At 53.3% G+C, this 25,099-nt stretch overlaps 1 protein-coding gene across 1 annotated transcript; it reads right to left on the bottom strand.

The window, feature by feature from the left end:
• Nucleotides 1-1,461: 1,461 nt before the first annotated feature.
• Fndc5 (fibronectin type III domain containing 5) lies at nucleotides 1,462-8,744 on the bottom strand. The gene is made up of 6 exons (XM_032897355.1): nucleotides 8,617-8,744; nucleotides 7,000-7,115; nucleotides 6,228-6,426; nucleotides 5,834-5,923; nucleotides 3,813-3,946; nucleotides 1,462-3,467 (listed from the first exon to the last, which is right to left on the bottom strand). Exons 1-6 carry the CDS (start codon nucleotides 8,699-8,701, stop codon nucleotides 3,462-3,464), a joined length of 630 nt encoding a protein of 209 aa, XP_032753246.1. The 5' UTR covers nucleotides 8,702-8,744; the 3' UTR covers nucleotides 1,462-3,461.
• Nucleotides 8,745-25,099: the final 16,355 nt, after the last annotated feature.

The following is a 25,099-nucleotide window of genomic DNA, read 5'->3' on the forward strand; positions in this document are numbered from 1 at the left end:
CATCTGTATACAGAGGTGTCCTTAACTTAGCTTTATACAGAGGTGTCCCTAACTTAGCTTCAGGTTGTAGTTTCATGTTTGGTGTTTTTGTTTTTAAATCTGTGGGCTGGCCCTGGGGGTAGTCAGAATCTCATTTATAGAAGCAACACTTCAAACAAAATTCAGTAAGTAAATGCAGTAATCATTTACTGAAGCCTCACCTGGCTGGTCTGGTGAAATGTCTATCTGTAAAGGCCTGCGTATGACTTCAGAGGACAATTGAACTGAAGGCAGGAAAAGGGATTCATGTTTCCCGCAACGCTCCCTCCTCAGCTTCCACTCAGGTTTTTAGGACAGTGGTTATTTATGATCCTGGGTGGGGAGGCTCTGGAAATCTGAATCCAGTCTTGGTAGAAAGGAGGCCTATTCCGCCGTCAGAGAAATGACTGCCCAAGGTGTCAGGGACCTTTCCGTCCAGCATTCTTCTCACAGGCCCGCTGTGGGCTTGGTCTCAGAGCTGCCTGTACCTTTCTCAAGTTGCAAATATTAAAAAAAAAATCTTTGGAGTCACCTGAGAGGAATAGAGCGACTGAAGAAACAGTTGATTCCAGAAGAATGCAGTCCTTACTTCAGGAGAAAGGACAAACCTTTAAGCTAAAAGGACAGTTTGCTCTCTTCAGATCCATTATGGTGTACCACGGAGTGGAGGAACCGGGAACCTTGCCCCATAACCAGCAGGCTCTCCAAACACCACTAACTACCTCTCCCCAATGCTTCCCGGCTTCTTTCCTGGAAGCAGATGGGCAGAGGGAGCCTAGGAAGCTCCTCTCTGAGGTCTGGTTTGGAGCTCTGTCTGTTGAAAGGCTTCCGAGGCCTTCCTCTCCCTCTGCTTTCAGAACCCGCACATCTGACATTCTTCCCCCTGGCTCTGGACAGGAATGTTTGAGGTGCCCCATTTACTGGTCCGCTCATTGGCTAATGGCGTCATTACTCCGCCTGCCTTTCAGCCTGCGGTTGGAATCTTAATGATGTTCCTTTAACAGCCCAGAAGAGCAGAGTGAATACTGAATGATTTCTGCAGAAAGCTGCCTTCGCAGTTCTTCACTCCTTCCTTACCCCCACCCCAGATAAGAACCACAGCCCTCTGGCAGGAATAGGCACCCAGCCCTATCCAGAGAGGAAAACCCTTTGTTTTAAGAGACTGAGCAGACGCTCGCATACCTATGTGGTGAGGCAGCCCAAGCTGAGCTTAGAGAGGAGCCTCAGAAAGACGATGGTAGAACAGCTATTTTCTTCTCTTACACGTGCACCCCCATCTGTTGGAGAATTCCCTTCCAACTCCAGGTTGGCTGGCAGGCGCGTCCCTAAGAAGCTACAGGCCAGAATGGAAGAGAACTGACTCCCTCCTCCACACATCCTGACTTGCTGCCAATTGCCAGAAAAAGAGGGCAACGTTTGGGCATTTACCAAAAGACGAGGATGTGCCTTTTTCATCTGTCTTTATTTTACATTTAAAAAGTGGTTATTGCTCTAACTGGATCGGAGGTACGGACCTCCCTTAAGGAGCCTGGGCCGTGCAGCCCCATTCAGCAGGGATGGAAGTCACGAGACAATGAGTGGAACCTCACTTCCCTCCCAGGAGGAAGCCCTTAGTATTGCTGACATCTGCCCTTCCCCGCCTCTCCTCTCCTGTGCTGCCACAGTCGGAGCGAGCAGGGTGGTGGCTGACCCAGCTTTGAGAGCTGTTAGAGACCCGAATGAAGGGGCAGTCATTGGGTGATGGCTTTCAGCTCTCTGACTTGGGCACCTGTGCTCGTCGTTCAGTACCACAGGTATTTTACCAAGCACCTACTATGTGCTGGGAACAGCCTCCCACACTACCTTGGCCACCCACGGAAGATGTAGAATCCACCTTTCCCAATACAGGCATTTGGCAGCCGTGGTGCTTCATTCCCCAAGAAGTTTGCTGCCTCATCAAGCACCTTTTTTTTTTAAACCAGGAAGGGGCAGAGGAGAGGAGGGGAGGGAATGGGGAGAGAGAGAGGGAGAAGGAGAGAGAGTGTCACACACTAGCTGTCACTTTACACTACAAGCTCTAGGGAAGATGAGAACCCTGGGTAGCTTTCAGAGGACCCCGAATGAGATGGCAAGATCCAAAGACCCCCAGGCCAGTAGTGACAGTGGCTGCTCTCTGCCCTCCAGGGTGTAGGACGTAGATGTTTTCAGTTATCCACAGCCGAGGCACTTCCTTTAAAAGTGGGCAGTACCTTCCAGATCTTCTCAAAACTCCACACTGATGATCTCACCACAAAGATCTATCTTTGTGCGAGACAGATGCAAGCAGCCGTCTCAGGCCTTGGCAGAGCCGTCTGCGTTCTGGAGAGCAGCCCTCCGGTTGTGTTTTCTAAGAGTCAAATGACCGGCATCATCCACATTTGCAAAGGGGACCTCATACCACAGATGCCCTCGATGGCTGAGTCCGGGAAGTGCTTGATGGAGTCGGGACCCTGAAAAGCAGGTGGCCCTGCAGCCTCCCTAGTGCCATGAGTCTGACAGACACAGCTCCAGCCAGTCTTGGTGCTTGCTCTCTCCCAGGGCTTTGTGCCTTTTCTCAAAGAGGAAGCCAGTCCAGGGGAGGTAAGGCAGGGCTCTGTCTCACGGACTTGTGCCTTCTTCAGAATGGGGTGCAGCCTTGTGCAAATAACTTTGTGACTTTTTTTTTTTTTTTTTGCTGAATTTGGGTTCGTAGTTCAGCCTCCTTCGTCAGACTGAGATGGGGAAAAGGAGAACCTGTGGCTAGCTGCACTCCTACCACTTTTACAGCTTTCACCCTGTGTCCAGGAAGGATACAGGGACCAGCGGAGAATGAAGCCCACCCCTGCAGAGGGGGTTATCCATGCTTTGATGATGTCCACAGAGGGCTTGTTTGGAAGCCAGGAGGGAAATAAACAAGAAAAATGCCAGAGCCCCGGTTGGTTGCATGGACTTCTTGTAAGGTAGGAAACAGGAGAAAAAGAACAGCAGGGCTGCTGCCTTTTAGCCAGGTTCTTGTCCCTCGAAGCCACAAAAACAACAGCCCCGCCTGGCAGTCTTGTCTTTTTCCCCTTTCACACACAGCCTTCGGTCAAGCTGAACGGCCCAGATGTGAGTCCTGTGCCAAGGGCCCTCGCACCCAGTCTACCTCCCAGCAATGGCGTCCCTCGGGCTGGGTCTCCCTCATTCTGCAGCTCTGTCTCTGAGTGTAGCCTCAGCCACGGACACTGTCGAGGTGCTCCCCGAGTTAGGGGTTAATTGGAGGCTTCAGGAACCGCCATCAGATAGAGGAAAGCCAGGAGAGAAGATAGTAAGCCCGGTGATAGGAGAAGATGGAGGTGGGAGGAGACGCGGAGAGGGCCGGATGTGTGTTGGACAATCATCGTCAGAACAGTGAGGTCCTCTCGCATTCTACTTCTGAGCTGCTCAGAGCAAGCACTGAAAGGGTTTCATATCTGAGGAAGTGAAGGTACAGAGGTAAAACACCGCCCCAGGCACAGCACCCTACTCCTGCCATCCCAACCACACAAGCCAGGAGCTCTGTCTTTTCCGTTGGCTGTCTAAAAAAAAAAAAAAAAAAAAAAAAAAAAAAAACCAAAAACCTGGCCCTTGGCACCCTGCAAAAGCAAGGATCCAAAATCAATTTGCAGTGTCCCCTGTGTCACACAGGCAGCAGCCAAGCTTGGCTTTGCCCAGAGCTGCCATGCCAGGCCCTGAGCTGACCCCTTCCCTTCTGCAGTCTAGGGACTACGGAGGTTTAGGGCACAAGGCCGCCCACCACGCCAAGGTGTCACCCTCACCTTGCTTCGGAGGAGACCCCCACCCTGGTGCTCTGGGGTGCTGGTCTCTGATGCACTCTTGGTTTTTTCCTTGTTGTTATTGGGCTCGTTGTCCTTGATGATGTCGTACTGGCGGCAGAAGAGAGCTATGACACCTAGGAAGTCAGGCAGGAGCAGTCTGAGTTCTTGCCTGTGCTTGCTGCCATCCCCAAATGACCTCTGCACTGGTGCTGTAGCTTCCCTCCGGCCTCCGGCTCCTCCTCCCACCTACCCGGCCCTCAGCCATCCATCCGTCTCACTGCTGCAGGGCTGGTTCCCCAACAGCACGGATCTGATCATGCTACCCTTTCTTTAAGCCTCTGACAGCTACCACAGAAATCGGAACAGCATTTATTGAGCACATGCCAGGCCCTGTGCTCTGCACTGCCGTAGCCAATCTCACTTAATCCTCACAACTCCAACCTATTATTATCAGTCCCAGGGTACAAGGGAGCACAGTGGTGAGGCGGTTGCCGTACGTAACTCAAGGTCACACCATGGTGCGGCTAGGAGGTGTTACGCAGAGCCGGCTCTCTGTCTACTAACAGCGTGGATAGTGTTGCCCACTGCTAACTCCAGTTCGAGGTGTGTACCACTGTAATGTTCTCTCTTGGTCCTGGCTGGATAGCTCTCAGCTTCCTAGCACAGTGGATAAAGCCCTACAGCCCCCACCTCTCTCTCTCTAACATCCTAACAGATTCCTGCCACAGGTTTGGGTTAATTCTGTTTATCTCGTCATGATTACATAAACACTGTCTGTGCCGAGTCTAATAGTGTACCATACTTAAACTCCCTTTCCACATAGCCCTTGCCGTCCTGCCTTTCCTCAGGGGCCTGTTTTCCTATGTGCCTAAGAAACCCTTCCCCACCCCTCAAAATGCTTCTTCAACAGAGTCTGCCTTTAAACACCATGCTAACGAGGCTTGAGCATGACGCTCCAATCTCTCAAAAGACTCTAGGCTTCGGCCTCCCCTCCATTTCTTCCTGACCTGTCCACCGTCTCCCCTAGGCTGCAGCTACTGAGTGAGTCTGTGAGCATCACTTGCTGTTTCTGGAACCTCTTACCCCGAACAACCTGCCTGGTGAGCGTCTATTCAGCCTTCACAGCTCAGCCCTCACGTTACCTCTGTCCTGGGTCTTTGGTCCTGTGTTTTCAGTGCTGGAAATCAAACCTAAGACTTCATGGATGGTGGGCAAGCACTCTACCACTGACCCACACCTTCACTCCAGCCCTTGGTCATTTTTCCCCTACTTCTAGCTCCAGAATTGATCTCATCTCCTCTGTTTTCTTTAATTTAATTTTTTTTTCAGAGCTGGGGACCGAACCCAGGGCCTTGCGCTTGCTAGGCAAACGCTCTACCGCTGAGCTAAATCCCCAACCCCCTCCTCTGTTTTCATAATATACTATTTTAGGTTTATTTTTAAGTGTGTGTGTGTGATGTAGGTGCAGATACCCACAGAGACCAGAAGTGTTGGATCCCCCTAGGTCATAAGCCCACCCGAATTACACAAAGATTAAAGGCGGGACAGTGCACTGTGGGTCCACAAAGGCAGGAAGGCCATGCCTATGAGTGCATGGGGGATGTGCATGGCTGCAGCTCAGCTGCATCTTGAAGAGTGCTCCAAGCCTGAAGTCAGGCAGTGTCTGCCCCTGAGCTTCCCAGACTGGAAAACCCTTGGAGGTCCAGCATCCCAGGAGAGGAGGAAACTGTGGCCAAAAAGTACATAGAGTGTAGCCATGGCTACCCTGGAAGGCTGGACCACTTCCAAGAGGAAAAAGGCAAGTGCCCACAGCATACAAGATGGTAGTAACATGCTGTGTTTGGGGTGTAGGGGATTAGAGAAGGGCTTACATTTAGTCCCCAGAGCCACCACAGGCTGGTCTTAGGAATCTCACCGGCTCCTCGACATCTCCAAGCCCCTTACCCTTGGTGACGGTTGGCTTGGTTAAGGTTCGCGCTTCCTCAAGGGTGAGTCAAGGGGGACCTGCAGACCTGACTCACCTGCCCACATGAAGAGGACCACGACGATGATCAGCACCTCGCCCGTCCGCAGCTGCTGGTTCCTCCCCATCTCCTTCATGGTCACCTCATCTGCAGGGAGAGATAAGCTAGTCCGGGGCTCCTTTCCTCCCTAACCAGTCCTCCAGGGCCAAGCCCACAACAAGAAGTGTCTCTGTCAGGGCCAACACACCCAACAAGAGATCCAGGAACAAGGCAAAGGCTGTATGGGGTGGCAGCATTTGGGCTGAATCCAAAGGAGAAAGTGCGGGCCAGTTCCTTCTGGGGGCCCAAAGCAAACCTTCTCCATCTCTCGAGTTGCCGGTCTTTCCTCCTGCTCTGCCCAGCCTCCCTCACCCCAGGACTCTAGCATGCCAGCCGGCCGGCCGGGGCTTGCCTTTGTTCTTAGAGGCCATCTTCTCGGCCTCACGTGGGGTCTTAAAGAGCACGGGCTCACTGGCTGGGCTCTGGCCCTGGATGGAGATGGCCTGCACGTGGACAATGTACTCTGTGTCCTCCTCCAGGTCCCAGAGAGCGCAGGATCGGGTGGTGGTGTTCACCTCCTGAATGAAGCGCAGCATCCTCACATCCTTCTTCTAAAGGGGAGAGCGTGGTGTGTTAGCATGCAGGCCCACTTCTGCCGCCTTCACAGTGATAAGTCCTCCTCATGCCTAGTACCATCCCAACCCCCGGGCGTCTTTATTGTCACAGTCCAGCTAAGGAAACAGGTTCAGAGAGGTCAGGATGTTGCCCAGGGACACACATCTTCTGAGGATGCAAGTATATCCTAAACTCCTGCATATCTGAGGTCAAACCCATGCTCTCTGAGTTGCCACGCCCCAGCCAAGACCTCCTGAGCCCTTGTCCATGGACTAAGGACCTTCTGTGACCCTAATCCTAAGCTAACTGTACGACTTGCCACCTTCTCTCTTGCCTTGTGTTTCTTTTCCTTTTCTGATTCTCTACTGTCATCCCCATCCAGACCCTGTCTTTTCCGAGGTTTTTTTCTTTCTTTCTCTTTTAAGATAGGGTCTCGCTGTGTTGCCTGGCTGACCTTGACCTCGAAGTCCTGAGTTCTGGGATTACAGCATGGAATACCATATGCACCCAGTTTCCAGCCGCTGCCTTGATATATATGCCCTCTCCCCTCAAGCACCCTCAAGGGTTACCTGCTGAGAGATGGCAAAGCCGATGACAACCTCGTCCTCCAGGACATCCCAGCTGACCACTGCCGAGTTGGCCTTGAGGTGCCTGACGGTTACGTTCACGGGGGCCGAGGGGCTGTCTGCAGGGCAAGGAGGTGTCTGAGCATGAGCATGTATGCCCCGCTGTGAGGCCCAGACCCACCGTATATAATGAAGAGAAAGCTGGGGGAGGCTATGTGGAGAGGGCAAAGGAACCAAGGCTTCAGCTGGGCCACATGATTCTCAGCTCCTCAGTTGAGAGGCCCCAGGCTCTTGTGACTCCTAATCAACTGTTGTGGCTAATCAACTGGCCAAACCAAGGGCCCTAAAATAAAATGGAGGGACCTGGGCTTGAACCAGGGGAAGAGCTAGCAGATAGGTGGTTAGGCATGGAACTGCAGGAACTGATTAGTCTGATAAAAAGAACAGTCACAAGGACTCCTGGTCCATTGCTCTTTCTATAGCCTCACGATGTCAAGTGAGTGACCTTGAAGGAAGGAGACAGACCCCGAGGTGAAGAGCCAGGAGGAGCTGAGCCCTGTCCTGGGAATGAGAGGCAGCCTCACATAGTGAGCTGGGCAAAGGGCACCTAAAGGAAAGGGTCTATTCGAGCCTCTCCACGCTCCGTGTGTCCTCCCTTGCTAGGGATGGAGGAAGTTAGAGAAGAGGGGGCACTCAGAACAGGGTCCCTTGGTGGAGAGACACGGAGATAGCGCGAGACCTTCTAGACGAAGGAAGAAGATGAATGGGGAAACGTCAGAGATAAGTGGGAGAGCAGCGGGGGAGCAGGCAAAAAGGACCTCTCAGGAGAGGGGCATAGAGTCACACGGGGTTCTGTCTCTCAAGAGAGTAGGTGCTGTGATTGGAAGCCCTGGCCCTGAGCAGTAACGCCATACACCACACGCCTCAGATGAGTGGACTCAAGGCCCCAGGATTATGCCAGACATGCAGATGGAAAGGGACAGAAGGACACAGACAGGTGGCTGAGGTCACAGAACCAGAGATCAGACAAGTAGAGCAGTAGAGACTGACACGGAGACAGAAGCAGGGTGAGAAAGAGATAGTGAAGCAGCCAGCAACCGCCAGGAGAGAGAAGATTGGGGTGATCTGGGGAGGCAGGGCCCCGTGGGGTGGGCCAGACACTGACTGCAGTAGGCTTAGCGCGCCCCCACCCACACCCTTCAACCTCAGGTTCCAGTTCTCTTCATAGTGGCTCCTGCACAGCGAGGTGCAGCTGCGTGCGGGTCCCTGAGAGATCTTTGGGGACACGGAGGCCCAAGGTGGGGCACTAGTGTCCTCAGCTGCTCTCAGGGCCAGAAAAGGTGGCTGAGGCAAAGACTCAGGGTTGGGGGATGGCCTGAAGGGAGCAGGAGACGCAAATGCTTTAAAAACTCAGGGCTGAGGTGACTAGAAGAGGTTTGGGAGCTGAAGGACGGGTCTAGGGGTCAAGAAGGTTCGGAGGCGCTAGGGTCAGGTTAGGAGAGTCGGGACCAGGTGACACAGAAGGTCTTCAGGGAGCAGGAAGGGAATCGAGGACTCCCCGGTGGCAGCGTGGGAGGGGAACTGCCCCCCTCCCCTGTCCCCGGCCCCGGGCCCCCTTACCCGCCTGCACCAGCGCGAAGCACACGCAGCCCAGCCACAGCCGGAGCGCGGCGCGGGGCGGCCAGGCGCACGGCCCTGGGGGCATGGCGGCTCCTGCGCCCGGTGACCGCTCGCACTCTCGCTCCAGCCTGCGGCCCCCTCCCGGCCGGGCCGCCCCGCCGCCCCGCGCCGCCTGCATATCGGCTCCGCGGACAGTGACTCCCGCGCGGCGGCGGCGGCGGCGGCGGCGGCAGTGGTGGCGGCGGCGGCAGCAGCGGCCGCGTCCACGTCAGGCGCCTGGGGGCGGGGCGCCCCCCGCTGCAGGGGAGAGGGCGGGGGCGGGGTGAGGACCGAGGGCGCCCCCACTCCTGTCCCCGCTTCCCTGTCTGTCCGCTACCAGGAAGCCAGGGGCTTCGGGGAGCCCGCGGCTCACACTCTCTGACCGGTACAGGAGCCGCAGCAGCGCGCCTTGGTCGATCCCAGCCTCAACCCTGACCTGGCCCGGTCTGGCCCTTCTCCAGGGGAGAGGGAGGACAAGTGCCTGGGAGATGTCCATCTGTGCCCCATCTCTCACTCCAGCCCACACCCCAGACACAGACACACACACCACACACACACACACACACACACACACACACACACACACACACACACACACACACACACGAGCTGTAGAGTGTAAGGGGGAGGGGGTACAGACCCGGTACTCTGGGGAGCATGTGTGCATTGGGGCTGAAAAGGCTCTCCTCTGCCTCTCCGGAGGTCTAGCTGAGACCTCAGACCAGTCTTGGCTTTTTCTTGTGCCTATTTTTAATCCCCTCGAGAGCACTGCGAACATCTGCCAGGCGCAGACACTCCACAGGCCTGGCCTGGGTTTGGGACTTCGTTCTCACTGCAGCCCCTTAAGGTCCACTCGGCTGCGGGCATTTCGTGGAGGTGAACACTGCAGTTTTGAATAGTTTTGAGCCAGCACAGACAGGATTTGAATTCAAGGTGTCCGATTTCCAAAGCTGGGCTTGACTCAACAGACTCCTCACCCAGAGTGACTTTAACACCTCAGCACCTAGGATCTCTCTCTATAGAACTGGCACCTTCTAGATTATTAAAAGAACAATCTGGAACCATGTTTCTCTGAGATCAGAGGGGCGGAGGCTGTGGTTTCTGGAGGCTTCCGGGACCACTATGCCCATTCCAGCCTGGCTGAGGAGTGATTTAGCTAATGGCTCTAAAGCAGTAGGGGCTGGGCGATGTAGCAGATAGCGCCAGCTAATTAGTGCACGTTGATAACCCTTTCTTGGTCACCTTGGGAGCAGCCAGATGCCAGCCTGTCCTCATACACTCTTCTGTCTGCTCCTTTGATGGTCTTAGAGGCAGAGAGGAGCCTTCGACCCACACGCACTATCCTTCCCCTAAGAAGAATCACTACAGGGCAGCAGGAGTTTCCTCAATCCCAGCCTCTTCCTTTCTTTGGCTGGAGTCCCAGTCAGAGAGCCAAGGTTGAGGATCGAGGCTTGACCAGAGAGAGCCCTTTGGCTTTGCGACACAGAGAGGGCCATGCTTGGTCATACTAAACACCCCCCCTTCTGAAAGTTCACCCTTGGGTGGGGTACTCATTTCAAAGGTTTTCTAGAGATCCTGACCAGCGGCTCCCTTCCCGGAGAAGGCACTCATAGAAGCCTCCGAGATCTTCTATCCTTCCCCAGGCTTTAGAATAAGAAACTGAGGCACAGGGATAGAGAAACCAGGGCTTGGTGCGACCCCTCCCCCACCCCCCTGCCGTGAGGCAAAAACAAACACAGAACTCTCCTGTACTAATGCTCACCCAAGGATTCTTTCCCCCCATGTTTCTACCTGGTCCAGGGGGAAGAATGAGATGGGAAGGGGCTCAGGGTTTCTTCTATCCAATCACAACACCCAGCCTTCTGTATCCCCAGAACTCCCATGATAGGCAGGCTGAGCCCCTACCACCCGGCACCATCTGTTTCCTTGGCCACATACCTTGTCCTGGAGGGCCTTGTTAGGACTTGGACCTTCCCGGATGGAAGCCCAGCCAGGGCACCTTCTCCCTTCTTTTTCTCTTTCTCTTTTGGTAGCTGCTGCCTGCTCTGCCCTACCAGCCCCACCCTACCAGCTGCAGCTTAACCCCCAAGGACCTCCTTGCCTTCCCCAGACTACCAGGGGGCCGGCAGGAGCAACTGGAATCTTTTCAGTTGGCTATCGCAGGAGCGGCAGGAAAAAGAGGGGTCAGATAGAGGTCATAGGATCCAATTTTATCCTGGCTGAAGAAAAAGGAGAGGGTCCTAGTGGGGTCTGGCCTATAGTCCAGTGATGGGTGAAGGAGAGCCTCTGCGCCACCTGCTGGCAGTTCTGGGAAAAACCCCAGGCGGATGTAGGGCGTTAGGAGGGGGAAAGGGCAGTGCGTGTTCACCGTCTGGGAGCAAGGAGGAAAGGCGAATTTGGAGAGTTGTGGCCATGGGGTGTAGCCTTCCTAAGATTCATGAGGTACTTGGGCATTATCTCAGTTCTGGAAGAAGCCCTAACCTGGAATCTAGCACCGAATAGATGCTGGTTAGAAGCAGGAAGAACTGGCAGGACCTGGAGGTGCCCTGAGGCGCCAGGGAAAGGGTTTGTCAGCACCATTCGTTTTTACACACGCTATCCAGGGCTTTCTACCTGAGCCAGACACACAGTCGGTATTCAGTGATGTTTGCTGACTGTGTGGAACAAATTCATTCTTCTAGCACATATTTATTGAACACCTACTATGTACCCGGTTCCAGGCAACATTCTGAAAGAACTCACAAACAGCCGAACTGGAAAGAGGAACGGGGAGTCTGGAGGGAAGGAAGTGACCTCTGAAGTCACTGACGCCTGGGGACTCACCAACATTTGGACCCCGGTTGGTGTCAAAGCTGTCCGGAGTCTCAGAGCCTGTCTTAGGCCGCAGGTCCCCCATACCAGGTCACAGTTTGCCATCTAGAAGGTTCTTTATCCGATCTTGGAGCAGACTTGGCTCGAGTCTACTCTGATCTATGTTTGTTTTGGTTTTGGTGTTTTGAAACAGGGTTTTTCTGTGTAGCCCTGGCTGTCCTGGGACTTACTCTGTAGAGACCAAGCTGTCTTCTAACTCAGAGATCCCCCTGCATCTGCCTCCTGAGTGCTGGGATTAAAGGCCTGTGCCAACACTGCTCAGCCAGCGTGGTCTGTAGGCACAGCCCCAAGTCACAGGAAGACTCGAGACTCAGGAGAAGGCAGAAGACTGCTTTGAAGTACAGTAAGGGAGAGCTCATCCTTGGCCTGCATTACTGGGAGTTTAAGGTTGATGTGCACTGTTTACCTCCGTTCTAGTTCTCAGAGAAGCGAGGGGCGTGGCTGCAACCACACAGACAGTGAACTACGGAGCTGTGTTTAAAATTCTTGGCTTCAAGTTCAGGACCTGACGTGACCTTTCCCTTTTCCCCTAGGGACCTTTCAGGACAGGGATCGGTGTAAACATATTTTTTATTTGATTGATGTAAGTAATCTCCAAGGTTTACGGCCGCCATCTGCTAACCCAGGCCTAGTCCTGGAAGCTTCCAGCCTCCGTGCAGTCTACCCTAGGCCTCTGAGACTTGCCGCTGAATCAGCTCGCCCTTCCTGGTTCTTTCTGAGCTCTGCCTGGCTGGCTCAGCTCAACTGCTCTGGCTCAAACTCCTCTCCCAGCTGACTGGTTCAATCTGACCTCTCTCTCATCCTCTGACTGAATTGCTCTGCTTGACCTCATACTAACTTTGGCAATCTCTTTTATCTTCTAGCTCCTCGTTCTCTGACTCATTCTGTGTTCACCTGTGTTTAGCTCGTTCTCTTCAATCTGTCTCTATAACTGTCCTGGTAAAACCGCCTCCTTCTCCTCTTCTCTCTCTGCACAGCTCCCTCTTAAGTAGCCTCTCTTCCCTCTCTTCTCCAGAGAGTTGGGCGTATCCTATTCTGTCAGATCTTTCTCTGATTTGTCACCTTGTCTGACACTCAATTAGACATCAATTTCAAACATGGCTGCTTCCTTTTACAAACTAACTTTACCTACATTGTTTGGGATTAAAAGTGTGTACTAAGGGGTTGTCTGCATTCCCTCTAGATCACACAGACCTAGAAGGTCTTTGGATGAGATCAGAGCAGCCATATTGCTGGATTAATATTCCTCTACAGATCAGGGCACTCTTCTCTGGAGGACACAAGGGGCTCAATGCTCCCAGGGCAGTGGTGAAACCCAGGGACCAATCATTTACCAGTGGTTTCCACATCCCATTGTCCTCACAACACTGATGGTTGAGAACATTACGCCCATGTTATTGCTGAAGAAACTGATGCTCAAAAAGAGAAAATGGTTTGCTGTGAGTTGTACAGCCAGGAGACACTGGTCTGTCTTGTCTCTGAGATTGTCTCTGATGTCCTCATTATGGCGAGGCTAGGTCAGGTTCATATTTCCTGAGGTCCTAGCAAGGAGGGCTTCCAGGAGGGGGCAATGTGTGTGCTTAATGAGCACTGATGCCAACTGGGAGCTAGAACACAAAGGAAGGGGGAGGGGAAGGGGTAGAGCATAGTGTGGAGGGGAGGCAGGGGTAGAGCATAGTGTGGAGAGGTGCACGTGAGGGGCAGGAGAGTTACTGGCACTGGGCTAAAATAGAGACCGTTCTGAGCAGCGTGCAAGAGAAAATGGCGCTACGGAAGCTTCATTCATTCAACACTTGCCGAGAACCTAGTAGATACTGTGAACAAGGCCGGCTCTCCCCGGGCCTCACACTTCAGGAAGACAGGCTAAGCGAGCACTAATGACTAAGTACCTCTGAGAGTCAGGGGAGGCGGCACAGCAGGAAAAGCACTGGCTGCTCTTTCAGGGGACCCGGATTCCGTCCCCAGCAATCTTTTAGCAGCCCTCAAACATGTGAATTCCAATTCCAGGAGACACAGATCCAATGCCCTCTTCTGGCCTCCTCAGGCACAAGACACAAGACATGCACATGGTGCACAGACATACAGGCAGAGAAAACATCTATACATGCCACACACATTCTCACACACACACAGGCACACACACAGATGCATACACACAGGGCACACAGGCACACCCATACACACAGGCACACTCATACACACAGGCACACATATACACACAGGCACACCCATACACACAGGCACACATATACACATACTCACACACCGAGGTACACACACACACACACTCTCTCTCTCACACACACACATATACACACATACTCTCTCTCTCTCACACACACACACACACTCTCTCTCTCTCACACACACACACACACACACACACACGCAGGCACACAGATGCAAACACAGGGACACAGAGGCACACAAGCACACACACACACACTCACAGGCATACCCATACACACACACATATACACATACACACAGAGGTACACACACACACACACACACACACATGCAGGCACACAGATGCAAACACAGGGACGCAGAGGCACACAAGCACACACACACACACACACACACTCACAGGCATACCCATACACACACACATATACACATACACACAGAGGTACACACACACACACACACACCCCAAGGCTGGGCTACACATGTAGCTCAGTTGGTAGTGTCTGCCTTGCACCCACGAGGCCCTGGGCCCAGTCCCCAGCACTATACAAACTGGATGTGATTGTCAGTTCCTATGATGTCAGCACTAGGGAGGTAGAGGGACAAGTTTGAGAGTTAAGATCAGCCGTGAGTACATAATGAGCTTGAGGCCAGCCTGGGTTCCTGAGACGATCTCAAACTCACATACCCACATATGAGGCTGACAGGGGCTATGGGATGATGTGGTAGAGGTGGCCGAGTTGGTAAGATTAGCTAACGTGGCTTAAGGGGTGGCATTTGACCCAAGAGCTAAGGCGGGAGGCAGGTATAGCCAACCACAGTAGTGTTCCAGCTGTAGGGACAGCAAGTGCAAAGGACAGCAGTGTGCTTGGCATGTTCAGAAGACTAAAAGAACCAGGAAGATGGAAAGGGGCCTTACTCGCAAAGTGAGAGGAAGTGGGGCGGGGGCAGGGGAGGGCAGGGTATGGGAGAAAGGTTTCGTTGGCTCTCTAGCAACCGGAAGCCTCACAGCTGGAAGTCCAGCTGTGGTGTGATGGATTTACACATTAGAAGGCTCCTGGTGCCGGCAGTCCAGACCACAGAAAACAGGGTTGGGACCAGGTGACCTGTAAAGAGCCAAGGAGGCTGGTGCTGTACGAGAAATGACCGTCTGGTTCTGAGCGTGGCCGAACTGACAGGGACTTTCAGTAGGGAAGTAGCCGAGACTTTCTTTCTATTTTTTGTTGGAGGAGCGGGTGGATGGGACTCAAAGGAGCCGTGAGCAAAAAAAGTGGGGAGGAGGGACAGGAAACTGGGCGGGGCTCCGCTGTCCCAGTCCACCTGGTTGGGTGATGCTGGGTCTGTGACTCCTCCTCTCTGAGCCACCAATGTAGTCTCTTAGAGAAGGATAATAAGTACTTAGGCCGCAGGTTGGAATCTGACAATTGGGGCGAAGAGGAGGGAGAGGGAGGAAGGAAGGGAAGGAGAGAGGGAGGAACGGAGGCAGGAAGAGGAGGAGAAGGAGGAGCCTTGTAATTAGGTGAAGGAATCCTTCGAACTCCTCAGATCTTTTTTACCATTTCACGGTGCTCTGGGACAAAGGCCATCTTGCCCTAGGCTCACAAAGCCAGTTCCTGTTTGCTCTGTGCCTCAAACCTCTGCTCTAGCATTACCTCTGGATACAGTTTCTCTGCCACGCATCACAGTTACCCAGATCTCTCGAGTGTGGGCCAGAGGCCCTATCATAAGACGTACTGCAGTGCTGGAGTCCGGGTTCAGGGATAAGGCCCTGTTCCTAACAGGGATGGGGAGGACAGCACCCTTTGTCCTCTCCTCAGCGGAGCCTCTGTCTGGTTCACCTCAACTGTTTTCACCGACCAAGTAGGGCCGCACAGAGTGAGGATCTGAGGCTCCAGAAACCCCCCTCCTCTCACATGGCCTACTCTGAGGGTACTCCCCCTCCCCGCAAGGGAAGATGGCCCTGCAGAGCGAGGGTATGGCCAGCAGAGGGTGCCCACTCGGGCCATAGTGAATCCACGCTTTCTTCTAAACAGGAAGACCCCAGAGAACAAGAGACCCGGGTGAAACTGGCGGCCACCATCCAGGATGCCACTGTAGAGAGCCTTTCGGGGCCACTTGCTTAGCTTCTAGACACATGGCAGGAATCTGACCTTAACAGGACAAAAGAAAGAAGCCCAGGGCAGGAATCTGGCTTTGGGCTTGGGCTCAGGAAATGGGCCTTGGTTAAGAACATTTACATTTGAGTTAATGCAAAGCTCAGAGCAGGCTCAGGAAGCCGGTGTGGCAGTCCTTTTGTCTGGGTCATCCTGACCAGCCCGCAGAAAGGTGTTTACAGGATTTTGATTATCACCTTGCTCTTCCTGATCGTATCATTCTGCATGTAATTAAAGTGGGATAAAAGCAGATTGGAAAATAAAACATCTGCTTCGGCCTCAGCACTGGCTGGTGTCATGTTATAGTTTTGTCTAATTATCATTTTTTCTTCTCAATCCTCACGCCTGCCCTGGAGAACCTGCTGACTGACTGAGCTGGCTGGGTCATGGCAGTCCTCAGGGAACCCATTAAAGACTCAGTCACTAGTCCCAGGGAAGGTCTTGTGAATAAGTCATCAAGCCTCAGTTTTCCTGTCAATAAAAGGGCCTCTCCATAACATCAGCCTCAGGCAGTGCTGTGAGGGTTCAACGTGAAGTAAAGGTGACGTGGAAGCTATCCAAGTATTGGCCGTAGAGGCTGTTGGGGTACATGGGTCTTCGATTTGTTATCGTTGTTTATGTATTTTGTTATTTTGAGACAGGCTTGTATGTAGCTGGCCTTGAATTCCAGGTCCTCCTGCCTCTTTTACGTGCTGAGATCACAGGCCTGCGCCCCACCCCATGCAAGCTAATTGTTGTTACTTGTTCGGCTGGGAATGGAACCCAAGTCCTTGTACCTAAGGTTTTGTTTTGTTTGTTTGTATAAATACATTGTAGCTGTCTTCAGACACAGCAGAAGAGGGCATCAAAACTCATTACAGATGGTTGTGAGCCACCATGTGGTTGCTGGGATTTGAACTCGGGACCTCTGGAAGAGCAGTCAGTGTTCTTAACCACTGAGCCATCTCTCCAGCCCCCAAGTCCTTGTACGTAACACCATCAGGTGCTTGCTCTGCCACTTAGCCACACCCTAGCCCAGTTAAGGCACCTGAAGGCGCCTGCTGTATGTGACCGCGGCGTCCAGTCTGTGGTAGCTATTGTGACAGAGACAAGTGCAGGGATGGATTCAGGCATTGCTTTGGATTTGCCAAAGTGGGAACAGTAACCGGGAACTGACTAGTGACCCCGGTAGCTTCACAGGTCTCGCTGTTTCAATTCCTTTCAGCTGACTTGGTAGAACTGGAGAGCCCTGTGATATAACCTGGACTCCCACACTCTTCATTCCAGGAACAGCCAAAGGCCACAGAAGCGAGGGATGACTGGGAGCGAAGAGCTCATTATTACTGGCGTTTTGATTGGGAAGGGAAGTCTCCTCTCTTGTCCTGCCTTTGACTATAACTTACCCCGCCCTGTGTGTGTGTGTGTGTGTGTGTGTGTGTGTGTGTGTGTGTGTGTGTGTTTTAAGATGAGTGCTCCTGACTCTGACACTGAGGGGAGGTCTTCTGATGAAAGAAAGACTCCAAATGCTTGCAACCCAACAGTCCTGCGCTTTTTAAAACCATGATGCAATCCACCCTCGCTGGGTGACCACAGGCAAATTACCCTGCCTCTCTGAGTCTGTTTCCTTATCTGGTTCTTATCCCCGTGGTGGTGCAAGAATTGCAGGAGACGCCACCTGCGATCCCCAACACGTGATCAGCTAACTGTGTTGCAGTGGGTGTTGCAAAATGGAATCTTCTCCTTCCTCAAACCTTTTCTGCACCAGGGTGGACTGGGTGGTTTGTGGGAGTGGGTCACATCCTGCAGCGTGATCCCCGTGCCATTTGTGGATGAGCATGCCAAGGCCTGGGTCACTGTGTGTGTATCTGCATATGCAAGAGTGTTCGTGTATCACGGAGGAGCGTGCATTCACAGCCCCGGATGTGCATGCTGTGCAAAGGCACGCACGTGCATGGACACGAGCTAGAGGCTGCCCCATTCCAAGGATTCCCAGGGCACGTGTGGACTTGCAGGTACTGCTGTCTGTGGTATCCCCACACTGCTGCAGGAGGCTCTCTGTTCCCCGTTACTATGGAAACAAGGAGGCAATCCCAGGCCTGCCTCCAGAGAACTTGAGGTGCTAGAATTGAGATCTGGCTGGGTTTTCCCAGAAAGACACAGCTTAGGAGATTCCTGAGTCAGGGGTCTGGGGTTCTGGGTGCCTCTAGAATTCCTGGGAGACCTTCATTCCTTTGGAAACCTGGCTCCCTGGCTCCCAGAGGCAGAGCTAGCTAGAGCTCACCTTGGATCTTACTCTGACTCCAGTCAAGTCTCAGGCCGAGAACGTGACCTGTTTATGCCTCAGTTTCCACTTCTGTGAAACTGGAGAGTCTAGCAAGTGGCTGCAGAAGCAAGTCCTGAGGAGGGGTGTGCACTGTCCCCTCTCTGAGACACCCTCCTCTGGCCTTTGTGGTCATTCCTAGGCCTGTGGTGACACTTCAGTCACCCAGCAGCCCCTTCGCACGCACCCCCTCCCTGCGTGTCTTGCAGGTGCCTCGAGGCTCTAGAAAGAGGACAGTCCACAGAGAGCTGAGGCGCAGCTGCTCAGTGTGAGCCTGAGTCTGCCCTCTCCACAGAGTCAGCCATAGAGGCAGCTGGGGATTTTAAATGTGGAGCTGGCCAGGAAGATGGTCACCGGGACCAGCCACATGGAAAAAGCATTCAGCTTTGGCCAGGCCCCAAGGCAGAGCTGCTGCTTGGGAGGCAGGCTCTAGCTCAGGAGGGGTTTTCTCTTCAAAGTATCGACTTTTAAAGAAAAAAAAAAGCTTGATGTTTTCATGTGTGTGCGTGTGCGCATATACACACACACACACACACACACACACACACACACCCCATATCAGAGTTTGAACCTAGGATGGATCTCAAGCTTATTAGTTGAGCATTCTCCCCCAGCCACTATCTTAACTGTTACTTGAATCAAGGTCTCAATATTTCAGCTTGGGCTCGAACTTACTACATAGTCAAGGAGACTCTTTCCTGCCTCTTCCTCTCGAATGCTGCAGTTACAACAAACACCATTATACCTGTAGAATCGTGACTCAGGCTAATAAGACTACTCCGCAGATAAATCACTTGTTGCACAAGCCTGCTGGGAATTCCTGGAACCCATGTACGGGGAGAACCAGGCTCACAAAGTTGTCCTCTGGCTTCCACAAGCACATTAGTCCATATGCATCTGTACACACACGACACATAACACACACACACACTACACATAACACACACACACTACACATCATATACACACATCACACACTACACATCACACACACACTACACATTATACAAACACACAACACATAACACACACACTACATATCATATACACATACACTACACATCATACACACACTACACATAATACACACATATGCACTCACACACACTACACACAACACACACTACACATAACACACACACACATACTACACATCCCACACACACCCACACACACACTTGACACATTAAAAAATTCTTTTTCGGGGTTGGGGATTTGGCTCAGTGGTAGAGCGCTTGCCAGCAAGCGCAAGGCCTGGGTCGGTCCCCAGCTCCAAAAAAAAAAAAGAATAGAAAAAAAAAAAATTTTTTTCTTTTGAGATGGTTTCTCTGTGTAGCCGTGGCTGTCCTGGAACTTACTCTGTAGACCAGGCTGGCCTAGAACTCACAGAGATCCACCTGCCTCTGCCTCCTGAGTGCTGGGATTAAAAGCGTCTGCCACCGTGACCAGGTATATACCACTTAAAAATTTAAAACTTAAAAACAAACAATGAGAACCACACAAACCCCAGTCGGGAATAGGACACACCTTTACAGTTTTCTCTTTTTTTAAGAATTATTTATTATTTGAGTACACTGTAGCTGTTTTCAGACACACCAGAAGAAGGCATCAGATTCCATTACAGATGGTTGTGAGCCACCATGTGATTGCTGGGAATTGAACTCAGGACCTCTGGAAGAGCAGTCAGTGCTCTTAACCACTGAGCCATCTCTCCAGCCCTAGGGCACACTGTTAATCCCAGCACTTGGGAGGCAGTGGGAGGCAGAGGATGGTGGATCACACTGATTCTGATGACTGTGTGCCCGGTCTCTACAGTTCCTTTCAGGACAGCCAGGGCTAACTAATGAGCCCCTGTGTCAAACCAGCAACAGCAACAACCCCTTAGATCTCGACTCTGATCTCCCATGATCTACACGTGGGTTGTATGTAATGCATGCATGCAGAAATGTGTATCCATTTACAAGTAGTAGAAAAGGTTGGATGTGGTGGCACGTGCTAATAATCCCAGGATTTAAGATGCTGAGGCAGGGGAATTACAATGAGTTCAGTCTGGCCTACATAGCGAGACCCTGTCTCAAGGAGGAAAAAGTTACTAAAGAAAACATCTCCCTGTCCCCTCCCCACTTTTCATAAAGTGACCATTGCCTTTGCTGTGACCCCAGGAAGACAGTGAGGAGCTGACCTGAGACAGACCAGTCAGACCCAAAGACAGGAAGATGGCGTGCCCAGGTCATGAACGGCCTAAGAGTGATCCCAGTGTTTCCGCCATCTGAAACTGTGACTAGAGGTCAGCAGGCCCAGCTGAGTGGCCTCAGGCAAAGGACTGTCCCCTCTGGCTTCTGGCTGAGAGCAGCTTCTCTCGGCAGAGGGAAGAGCAATTATTGTATTGGCCAAGAGTTGGCTGGGATGATGGGTCTCCAGCTGCCAGAGTCACTCTGCCCACCCCCATCTAGATTCAAGCCCATGTGGAGAGATTAGGGTTGGGAGAGGGCCAGGAACAGCTTCCCTCTGTGGGGTTGGGGCTGGTCACGTGGTACGGAGGTTATGTTGAGGAGTCACAAAGTCGGGTGAGAGGGTGCTGGACCTGTGAGCTTCAGCTCTCCTTACTGTGGAAGACAGTGGGAGCCATGGGAGTCTGTTTAGCAGTGAGGATTCTAATCAGATCAGAGAAACTGATCTCGCCAGGAGGAGCTGTGGGATCAGAAGCAGACCTGACCGGAAGTGAGGGGGAATGAGCTGGAGGGGCAGGCTGAGACCCCACCCACTCTTGTAGAATGAGCTGAACTTGGGGAGGTGGCAGATGCTAGACCAGCAGGAAGGAGGGTCCGGGGTACGGTGGAGTCTCAGGCTTGCTGGCGGGAGGAGGACTCAAAGGCCATGAACTGGTTACTCACTGGCTTGAGTCAGAGGTGTTTGGGGGGGCTTCTGGGAGCAAGTCCAGCAAGCCGCTGGGCATGTTGGCTTTACAAAGGAGGAACCAGAAGCTTAGAGGGGTGATGTCTGTCAGCTTTCCATAGCTAGAAGAGGAGCCAAAGCAGGATTGGAATGCGGGTCTGGATGGGTTAACACTGTCACTCAGACCCTGAAATGGATTAGCAGCCTTGGTCCAGAAACCTTGTTCTTCCTGAGGGCAAATGCAGCCGTTGTTTCTCTACTACTGAGCCCACCAGCTACAGGGTGCTGCAGGAGGCATTCATGCCCAGACCTCTGCTCTGTAGGGAGCTGCACCGGGCAGTCCAGCCTCTTGTTAACTAGGTGCTGGGACTGTGTGTACACAGGCAGCGTGTCTAGGCCGCTTCTCCTCATCTTATAGTCTCCATTCCAGGGCTGGTACAGACATTGTTTCCATGTAAGAGGGGAACCAGCTCAAGCCGTGAAGAGGCTCAGGGTTCAGTTTGCTCTGTGGGCAGCTTGGCTGCTCTGTGAGCTGGAAAAGACTGGGTCCCACATGGCTTCCCCAGAGAGACCCCAGCCCCAGTATTCATGCACCTACCCTGCTGGCCCTGATTTCAGGCCTGCAGCTCAGAGCCCCAGACTTCCCACCCCTCCCCAGCCATTCCCTCCTCATGGCCAGCTCCCTGGGGAACTGCCAGGCCTGCCCCGCCCCCTCCCGGGCTGTGCTCCTGGCAGCTCTGCCACCCTGGGCTCTGGTCCGGGGGTGGTCCCTGGCGTCAAGGGAAGCTGGCAGAAACTGGGATTAATGAGCCGAGACCCAGGGCGTTCGGGAGACCCCTTCCCAAGCCCCACTTCACAGCTCACCGTGCTCCAGGCTGGGTGGGTAGAACTCTCTGGAAAGGGGTGGCTTGAGGTTTTAATCACTTTATCAATGTTTGTTTGTGTGACTCCGCCCCCAAGATGCTTTCCCCTCCATCTGTCCCCACCATCTGCTTTCATCAGGATTTTCCAAACCGTTGGAGACCCAAGAGACACGGAACGAACGGGGGTTGGGTTGGTCTTCTGAGTGGGTGAGAGAAGGGGCAGACCTCAGGACCAGCAGCTCCCGAGAGTCACACAATGCTGGGCTCAGATCTGTCTTATTGCCGCTGTATCTCAGGGTAGAGCCTTCAACTCTCTGAGCCTCAGGCTCCACATCTGTAAAATGGTGGCAGGATTATAGAGACTCAGGGAGCTGGGTCACGAGATAGAGTTGTCTAGGTAGGGCACTCTACACACAGTAGGTATGCAGGCGATAAGCGATGTCCCGGCATCGTGGGAGAATAGGATGGGGCTCGTTTCTTTCAATTGATTAATTGAAAGAATTAATTAATTAATTTTTTGAGACAGGGTTTCTCTGTGTAGCCTGGGCTGCCCTGAAACTCACTCTGTAGACCAGGCTGGCCTCGAACTCAGAGATCTACCCACCCTTCCCTCGGCCTGGGATCCCCACCTGGTTGCTACCCAGGTTTCTGAAGCCCCTGACTCACTTCTCTGCTCTGGAGACACACGCTCCTTCTTCCATGGGCTGCCTGTTGTTCTGTTCCACCTCTCCCGGCCCTACTTTACCTCAGGCTGAGACTCTCCATCCCTCTTGGACACCTCCCTCTGGGATGACAGAGGATGAGGCATCAGCAGCAAACACCAGATCAGACACACAACAGGCAACCCGGGGCCCAGGGACACCCCTGCCTCGGCTGTCTTTGCCATGTCACCTGCTCAACAAGGGGAAGAGATTTGCTTCAGGAGGAACCAGGCTTCCAGAGCAGCAAACCCTCTCCTGCCTTTTCTGAGCTACATTGCAGGGTATTGTCCTGGATGCAGGGTTTTATTATAGAGTGCGGGGAGCCTCTGGGCCTCCTCTTTGGCTCGAGAGCCTCCGCAGCGCTTCTAAGGCCCTTGGGAAGGTAGAGGTGGCTGATGGGAGAAACCGAGGAGCCCCTGAGGGCCCAGACTCTGCTTGATTGATGTGCAGAAACTAAGAAATCAGGTGCCTTGGCTGAGGGAGGAGACACAGCCCCCCACTCCCAAACACACTACTGTGGAGGCAGGATGGAGACAGGGGTCCTGAGGGAAGTCTCCAGAATCACCCTCCCAAAGAAGAGAAGCACCATAGGCAACCAAACTTGTGCCTCAGCCAAGAGTCAGTCTAGAGGATGTAGGATACACTGAGACCCTCCACCCAAGGATGGAGAGGGGGAAGATTGCCTCAAGGAAGAGAGAGGGGTAAGAGGTGGTGGGGGGCAGGGAGTGACTCTGAAATTGGCTCTTTTCCATGTCCCAAGCATGGCTGTCCTTCTGGACCCATCGGGAAGAGAGGAAGGAGGCTGTCATCCGAGGGGTCTGAGTCGGGGGCTCAGCAGATCGGTACTCCCTACACAGCCTGCAGGTCTTCCTGAAGAAGGCAGCTGGGAACCACCCACGTTCGTCTGGCGTCTCTCACGCCTCCACAGGGGGTCCCAACACAGGAGCCAAGGCACGCAGTGGAGCCGGTGTTCGCAGTGGAGCCGGTGTTCCCGGGAGCCCAGCTGTCCTTCTTCCATCCGGGTCTGGCTCTCCAGCTCTGTCACTGTGCACCCCACTTTTCCTCCAAGCACAAGAGGTGAAGGCTAGACTGATGACCTAAGAGACCTGGTCTAGACCCCTAGAGGGGAGCTTCTCGTTTTGTATCTTGAGCAACCAGGATAATGTGTACTACAGGTAAAGAAATCACACAGGGAAGAGCTGTCCAGGGAGTGGCAAACAGTCAATTCCATCTTCTAAGGAGGTTCAGAAACCGGGCAGAGTCTGTCTCTCTTTTCTTAACCGAATGTTCCAGTGAGTTGCTGCACGGAAGTCAGACTCTCTATTCAAGACGATAAAGGCTTCCGGTCTCACCTGGAATGCCATCTGAAGGGCCCATCGCTCTACCACTGTTCCAACCTTTCTCCAAGTTGCTTACCTAACACACTCCAGTACTGACTATGCGTGTTACATTCTTCTGCATGTTGTTATGTCATTCATTGTTTTCTTCTGCATGGTTGCAGCTCCCGTCTGAAGCCGTGCCACGTGCGGAAGCAATGCTTGAGAAGTATTTTTGAAACGGACGAACCCTCCTGAGTTCAAGTAACTCACTAGCTGTCAGACGCTGGAAAAAGCACTCGACCCTTCTAGGGCTCAGTTTCCTTCTCTGCAGTGTCGAACACAATACATAGTCCACATCCTAGAGAAGGGAAGGGTAGCATTAAAGCTCAGGATGTAGCGACTGATTGATTGTTCCCAGAGCTGGAGGAGGGAGGGTGTAGCCCCCTTGCAGGCAGGAGGAGTTGTGACCCCATCAGCGCCTCTAAGAGCAGCTGTCTTTAGTGTAGACCAGAGGCATACCCACCTGAGAACCCCCACCTCCCAAGGTGGAGACATGCTTCTGTACTGGCCTGCATTCGCCTAGGCTACAGGAAGAGAGGATACAGTACCTTGCCTGGAGGAGTACTGGGAAGAGCTAGGTACATGGATGGTGGGAGGTGGGATTAATTCTTAGAGGGACTGGGGGATGACATTCAGTGTAGTAGGCAGGAAAGGGGGTCGGGCTCTCTGCGGCGGAGGTAGCAGGGGGCGTGTCTGGCCCCTGGAAGACCTTGGAACTGAGGCATAGGCTCTCCCTCCTCCCTAGAGAGCCCCCAGTTCATCTGGCTCCGGAGTTGAGGTGCGGGGGCAGCGAGGGTGCCTATCGGATTCCGCCCTCCGAGCGGAGCGACAGGCGGCCCCGCGCCCAGGTAAGAGTGGATTGTTCCTGGCTTAGGAGAGCAGTCCCTGGACACTGACCCGCCTCTTTCCTTGCCCCTCCGGGTCGGCTTGCAGAGCTGGGGGTCCGGATCATCCTCCCAGGGTGAAGTGCTCCCTAGAGAGGGGGCCGGGGCAGCGAGGGCGTTCCGTTCTCTCTCCCGGGAGGGGGCGGGGGCGGAGCCTAGCTGCCGGCGGGGGACCCCCCCAGGGGAGGGGCTCCGGGCCAACGCTGCGG

Source organism: Rattus rattus, chromosome 1 (genome assembly GCF_011064425.1).
Source record: "Rattus rattus isolate New Zealand chromosome 1, Rrattus_CSIRO_v1, whole genome shotgun sequence".
Taxonomy (NCBI): domain Eukaryota; kingdom Metazoa; phylum Chordata; class Mammalia; order Rodentia; family Muridae; genus Rattus; species Rattus rattus.